This window comes from Podarcis muralis, chromosome 9 (assembly GCF_964188315.1).
Source record: "Podarcis muralis chromosome 9, rPodMur119.hap1.1, whole genome shotgun sequence".
Lineage (NCBI taxonomy): Eukaryota > Metazoa > Chordata > Lepidosauria > Squamata > Lacertidae > Podarcis > Podarcis muralis.
This window is the reverse complement of record NC_135663.1, coordinates 60,142,233-60,148,537: the sequence shown is the minus strand read 5'-3', so window position 1 is coordinate 60,148,537 and position 6,305 is coordinate 60,142,233. Positions and strand designations below refer to the sequence as shown.

Sequence of the window (6,305 nt, the reverse complement as noted above, 5' to 3'; positions counted from 1 at the left end):
GAGAGTTTCTCTTGACTACTGCTTAGTGGGAGGGAGATCTTGTTCCTCTTCTGTCTGTGAAAAGAGTGACAGCTTTGATATCAACTAGATGAAGCAGACAGTGTCTCATAAGTCCTCTTAATGGCTTGGTATCTTCAGAAGAAATTTAATCAGTGGTAAATATACAACATGAGTTCAACCTTTCCACATACACAGAAGCTGAATACAGTAATGTAAAACAGACACAAAGCTTTTAAACAGCAATTGTTGGTGACATTCAGTTACACAAGAACAAATACTATCAGCATTAATCCCCCTGTTCTTCTCTTCCCTCCCTCTCATACTAGTCTTTAAAATTACCTTATAAAACCCCTCTCTTCAGCATGCAGCCTTCCTGCTTGCTTGCATTTCAGTATACTTTATTGTGATGGCTCATATTGATTCTTTGTGGTAGCTGAGGAGGTGGTCACAGGTGACTCGCTATTCGTGGACAAAAATACTGGCATTTTTACAAACCATATATGCTGAGGGAATCAAGATTACAGCAACTGCTTTGTGCCATCATCTCCCTGCCTCCCGCTTTGACTGAACAGTTTGCTACATTATCCCACAACAGGATTTCCAGTTCAGGTCCTCCCTAGAGGGCAGTCTGCATCGGTTCCATGAGCACTGAGGCATGGCCCTCGGCAGTCACAGTGCCATAGGAAGTATCTGGCATTTCCTCTTCCTTCAGTTTTTTGTAGGAAATGTTCGTATCTTCTTCTTCTTCCCCTACTAGAGGCTCTTGTTTGTAGGAATCCTTGCCGTACACCTTATAGACCAATACAAACAGACCAGCTTCAGCAGCCTGGAAGAGAGCGTAGAGCAAGGGGAACATGTACATGCTCCCAATAAGCTCTGGAGGGAAGGTCAGTTTGAGTATAGCGGTGCAGAGCTGTACGTTTTGGCAGCCGGTCTCCAGTGACACTGTCCTCTTGCAGTGAGGTGGCAAGTGAAATAAGGTTGCTATGCCATAACCACAGCCATAACCAGCCAAGGGCATCAGCACAGCTACTACATAGACAGTAGCAGGGATAGTAGCCAGCAGATCAGGTCCCAACATGGTACCAGTTAGAATGAAAAGGATCACCAGGGAGACCAGAAGGGACCACAATGAAACCTAGCAAAGAAAGCATTTGATTAGATAGAGTAGGATTTTGGAGGACCGCTGCTCTTAATTACATATTACTATATCAGTAAGCATACAGGTTATTTAAAATATATTTCAAGCATCAAGGAAAGCACAGAATCTGTTAAAACAAAAGACTGCTTCATTTGCCAAAGCATAAGAATGTGTATTGGTGCTGTTATATAAATAAATGGTGTATATTGGTAATCACAGACAGAACTAGCAAGATTAACAGTAGAACTGCTTGTTCTGTTTCAATTTATTATTTATTCCAATTTATTTATATACTGATTTTTGTTTTGTTTTTTGCCCAAGGCCCCCCGAAGCAATGAATGATACACTAAAACAAAATATACAGTAGAGTTCAGTGAAATGCCATAACAATATAAGGCAGCAAGATTGCAACATAGCTAGAGAATTAATGGGCACTCTTAACAAGCTCATATACCACATGCTTTGGGGCGAGAAATACTTAAAAAAAAAACTTACCCCAGTATAGAATAATTAAGGGTTCTCTCACCACCTCCCCATTCTAATTATGCAGAGGTGCACAAGCAATCTATGTAATTAATGCAAAAGCATTTTTAAAACAAAAATGGATGGTCATGGTGGATCAGTTGCAGGAATTGCTGGAGAAAACTGATCATCTGAGCACATCTCAGTCATGGTTCAGGCCTGGTAGCTTTCTGACAGTATATAACACCTGTGCTCCAGGAACTGCACTCCCTGCCTGTATGCTACCAGGCCATGTTCAAGGTTTTGGTACTAGTGTACAAAGGCCTAAACAACTTGGAATCAGAGTGCTTCACTCTTAGTTGGCCAACTAAATCACTGATATCAAGGGAGCTGAGCTTTGAGAGGTACCTTGTGCCTCAGAAATCAAATATATTTGTACCCAGCTCAGTAACCCCTGCAATATGGAACATTCAGTGAAGGTGAGGCAGATGATGGCATTGTGTGACTCCTATGTGCCATAAGAACATTTTTATTTAAGCAAACATTTCTAGAATGCCAATTTTATCTAGTCACGTTTAATACTCTACTGTATGTTATGATGTATGTTATTCTATATTTTGATCTGTTGTTAAATCGCCTAGAGAGCAATGGTTGTATGTGATTCTTAAATAATTAAAAATAAATAAATATTCAGGATAAATTGCAAATTACTAGTGTGGCCCTCATCTGCTACCAATTTATTTATTTATTTTTACTGAAGCGGTACCTTTTGCTACTCCAAATCAATTTCCAGTGTATCTTGGGGTGGTAAAATGCCCCCTGAGAAAACCATAGGAAAATCCTATGGGGCATTTATTTTACTCCACCCCTTTTATACTGGGGAGGAAGCACCACAGTGGCAAAAAACAACAACACACATTTTATGTCACAAGACACTCCCCCCCCCCCCCAGAAAGAAAACTGCAAGCGGCTGAAATTTATAAATATTGTTTACTACTATACATATGGCAATGTCGTAGGAGGACTACTGTGTGTGAATTCCCTCTGTAACAAAAAAAAAATGCTCTCAAGGCAGGATTTCACCTCGCAATACTGGACGGGGGATCATTGGTTGCAGTTTACACTGTTGGTCCCTCTAGCTTTGCGTTGCCTGCTTTGACGACGACTCTGCAAGACCTCAGATACCGGCAGCCCTGCTAGAGCGGTTCTTCACTTGGAAAGCAAACATGGCAAAGGGGTCCTGTGCCTTCAGGACATATATGCTCTCCCACTGCCTCACTGGAGCAACACTTTAATTTCTTTGTTAAAATTGCATTCTTACATTCATATATACCACTTTACCTCCAAGGAGCTGAAAGTGGTATATTCCTCCTAAATTTTTTTTTATCCCAACATTCTTGTGAGAAAGAGTAGGCTGAGAGGCAGTCACCAAGCGAGCTTTGGGGCTAATTGGGGATTTGAACCCGGGTCTCCGTGGCCCTATAGTTTGACACTCTAATTACACCACTGCTCTTGGTTCTAGCTAGATGGAACTGTACTCTGTGCCTGTATTAAGGCTCCTCCCTGTGTCCCCTGTAAAGGTGGGCATCTGGGGCCTGGCTTACCTTCAGCAGGATGTCTGCCACCCTGGTGAACCTGTATCGGATGAAGACCCCAATGCCGATGGGGAGCAGAGTGCTGCATAAAGTCATGGTGACAGCGCCCAGGGGCAACAGGCGCACTAACGGGGTGTTGATCCAGGCTCGGCTGTAGATCCACAGGCAAAGAGGCATCAAGACCAGAGCAAGCAACGTAGACGACGTGGTCATGATTATACTGCCAGAGACGAGAAAAAACAGAGTTCCCAGAGGGAAAGGTACGTGATGTACTGAAGTTCCTTCCACCGCCCCATTCACTTTCCACGGGCTGCTCAGACGGCACATTTTATTGCAGAAGCCTCTTCCCTTTGGTCTTTCCAACCTCATACTGTCAGTGGGAACCTCCTGCTCGGCTGCTAATTTTATATGGGTGATTTCTGACTTTTACACTTTGTGTGTGTGTTGCAGAAGCAGAAGCTGGTAGTTTTGAAAGAGAAAGGCACCCTTCCCAATGCACTGTTCTCGCCATGGCATGATATGCGGCTGTGTCTCATCTATCCAGTGCAGGCTTTACTTAAACACATTATCTCTCTTCCCCACAGTCCACACTTTTCTCCCCTCCCTCCCCATCGTTAAAAACTTCCCCCCCACGCACACCCCAAACACTGTTTTCCAGCACTGCTGCCTGCAGGGCGTGTCTGGCTATCAAGGTTCACAGCGCACACTGGCAGCACAGCTCTCTCTCCTCTTTGTGCCGGCTTGCGAGTGAAACTAGAGGGTCTCAGAAAGCAGGGAGAGAAGCAAGAGCTTAGCGGCTTACAAAAAGATGTACTGTGCAAAAGGAGAAGGCTGCCCACATTGTCTGGCTGTACCCCATAGCCCTGTCTTGCCTCCCCCCCCCCCCCATTAATTCTTAATTCATAGAAACAGCTGGAGGGGATTAAAGCCTGCAGGGAAAGTTGTTCCCCAAGCCCAAATGCACACGTCTGTGGGTGATTCCTAGCAGAGCCCCTGCACTTTTCACGGGTGTGTAACAGGCAGACATTCAACAGGTGCATCTTTTATCAGGCTGGAGATGCAGCGACGGGTGAAACTTCCATTAGGAAAGGCAGGTAACTCCAGTGCAGGCACTCTGCACTTGCTCAGTGGCACTTGCCTCTTTGCCCCACCCTCTGGGAACAGGGCATACATAACAACTCGTCTGATGTTTGCTCAGGAGTTTTACATTTCATCTCTCAGTTCCTTTTCCTCGCAGGACCTCTGTGCCTTGAGCAGGTGCTGTGACGGATAAGATATTTTACGAGTGGATTTGGCTTTCATTGTGAGGGGGGGGGAGGAGGGAGCTACACCTGTTGAATGTCTGCCCGCCGTCCCAATGTGAATGGAGTTGGAGCTCTGCCAGGAAACAATGCAACTTTAGACAGTGCGTTAAAGCGAAAATAACTGATTTCAGACAGAAGCACCCACAATCTCTCTCCTCCCCTATTCCTCCTGCAGGAGAAATGCCCTCAGTCTCGCTGCCACCCTTTTCCCTAGGGGGGGGCGTTCGCTGCCCCAGAGATGGGTGGGGTACAAATAATAAGATTTCTGTATGTATGTATTTATTTGTATTAGTAGTAGTAGTAGCAGCAGCAGCATTGTTGTTGTTGTTGTTGTTATTATTATTATTGTATTTTAATCAACTTGGTTTTATTATTGGTTGTTAGCCGCCCTGAGCCCGGTCTTGGGGAGGGCGGGGTATAAATAAAAATTTATTAGTATTAGTAGTAGTATTAGCAGTAGTATTGTTACTAGCCCGTTTGGCTCTTCTTGCCCCACCCGGCCTCCAGCTTGGCCCTCCCTTCCCTTCCCCTTCGGGTACCTGAGGTTCATGTCCCCGTTGACCAGGAGCGACATGATGTTGGAGAGGTTCCCCCCGGGGCAGCACCCGCATAGCAGGACGGTGACGGCTGCCACCTCGTCGAGGGCGAAGACCAGCGCCATCAGGAAAGCCACGAAGGGCATGAGCCCGAACTGGCACAGCAGCGCCAGCAGCAAGCCCAGGGGCCGCCTCAGCTGCGCGCCCAGCTGGCTCAGCTCCACCGTGCAGCCCAAGCCCAGCATGGCCACGAAGAGAGCCAGCGCCACGAAGACGCTCAGAGCCTGGTTCAAAGGGGTGTTCCAGAAAGACGCAGAGCCGCTGTCCTCCCGGGGCGCCAAGCCGGCCGTGGGCGCCCACGACGCCGCCAGGCTGGGGACGGGGCTCTCGCTCGCGCTGCCTGAGGGGACCGTGAGGTTCCCGCGCTCTTCCCAGGAGCTGTCCATGGCCCCAGGCGCGCTCTCCAGGCGTGCGTGCGTCTCCCTCGGACGCTGAGCTTCAAGTGAGGCGAGGAGTGAGGCGCGCCGGAGGAGCCCCCGTCAGTTGGGGACAGACAGACAGACGGGTGGACGAATGAGAGGGGGAAGCAGCTGAGGAGGCTGTCTGTGCGTCACTGCAACAGGCGCCCTCCGCCGCTACTTCGGGACCTTGCCTCGCCGGCGGCCGCATCCTTGGGAAGCTCTCGCGCGCCAAACTCACCGCTTTATTGGCGCTTTCCCGCCGGCGGCGGCGGATGGATTTCTTGCATCGCATCACGTGTCAGTGAGTACCTTGCGCTCCTTCTCTACAAAGGACAGGCGCCTTCTTCCCAATCTCGTTCCTAAACTGCGGTTATTGTTCTATTTCGTTTTCAAAATTAAAACAGACACACACAGAGAGAGAAATCCATGGCTATGGCCAAGGATGGCTGAAACCCTCCTGGGAAATTCCCGCTTGAGAAGAAAACTTAGTGCCACTCCCCTGAAAAACCTTCAAATAATTCTTTGCACCTCCTGGTTACAAATGCAGGCGAAATTCAGGTGGTATTTCATCCCTCTCCCCTGGAAAGTGAGCAGAGTGAGACTCTTTCTGCCTCCCCCCCCCAAAAAAAAATAATATTCAGGCATCTTGGCAGAGCAGGACCATCCAAATTTGCTTGGGATATGTCACCTTTTTTTGGCAAAATTTGACAGCGATTCCAACTATTAACAGCACAAGTCCTAACCATGGCTACTCATGTCAAATTTGTCAAGGCTTACTCGCAGGTGAACATTTAGTATTGCAGCCT

The 6,305-nt window shown here is 47.4% G+C and overlaps 1 protein-coding gene across 1 annotated transcript; it reads right to left on the bottom strand.

Annotated features, from left to right (window-relative positions):
* Window positions 1–129: 129 nt before the first annotated feature.
* Window positions 130–5,644, bottom strand: SLC10A4 (solute carrier family 10 member 4). The gene is made up of 3 exons (XM_028744086.2): window positions 5,042–5,644; window positions 3,208–3,418; window positions 130–1,138 (listed from the first exon to the last, which is right to left on the bottom strand). The coding sequence occupies exons 1-3, from the start codon at window positions 5,482–5,484 to the stop codon at window positions 617–619; spliced, it is 1,176 nt and encodes a 391-aa protein (XP_028599919.2). The 5' UTR covers window positions 5,485–5,644; the 3' UTR covers window positions 130–616.
* Window positions 5,645–6,305: the final 661 nt, after the last annotated feature.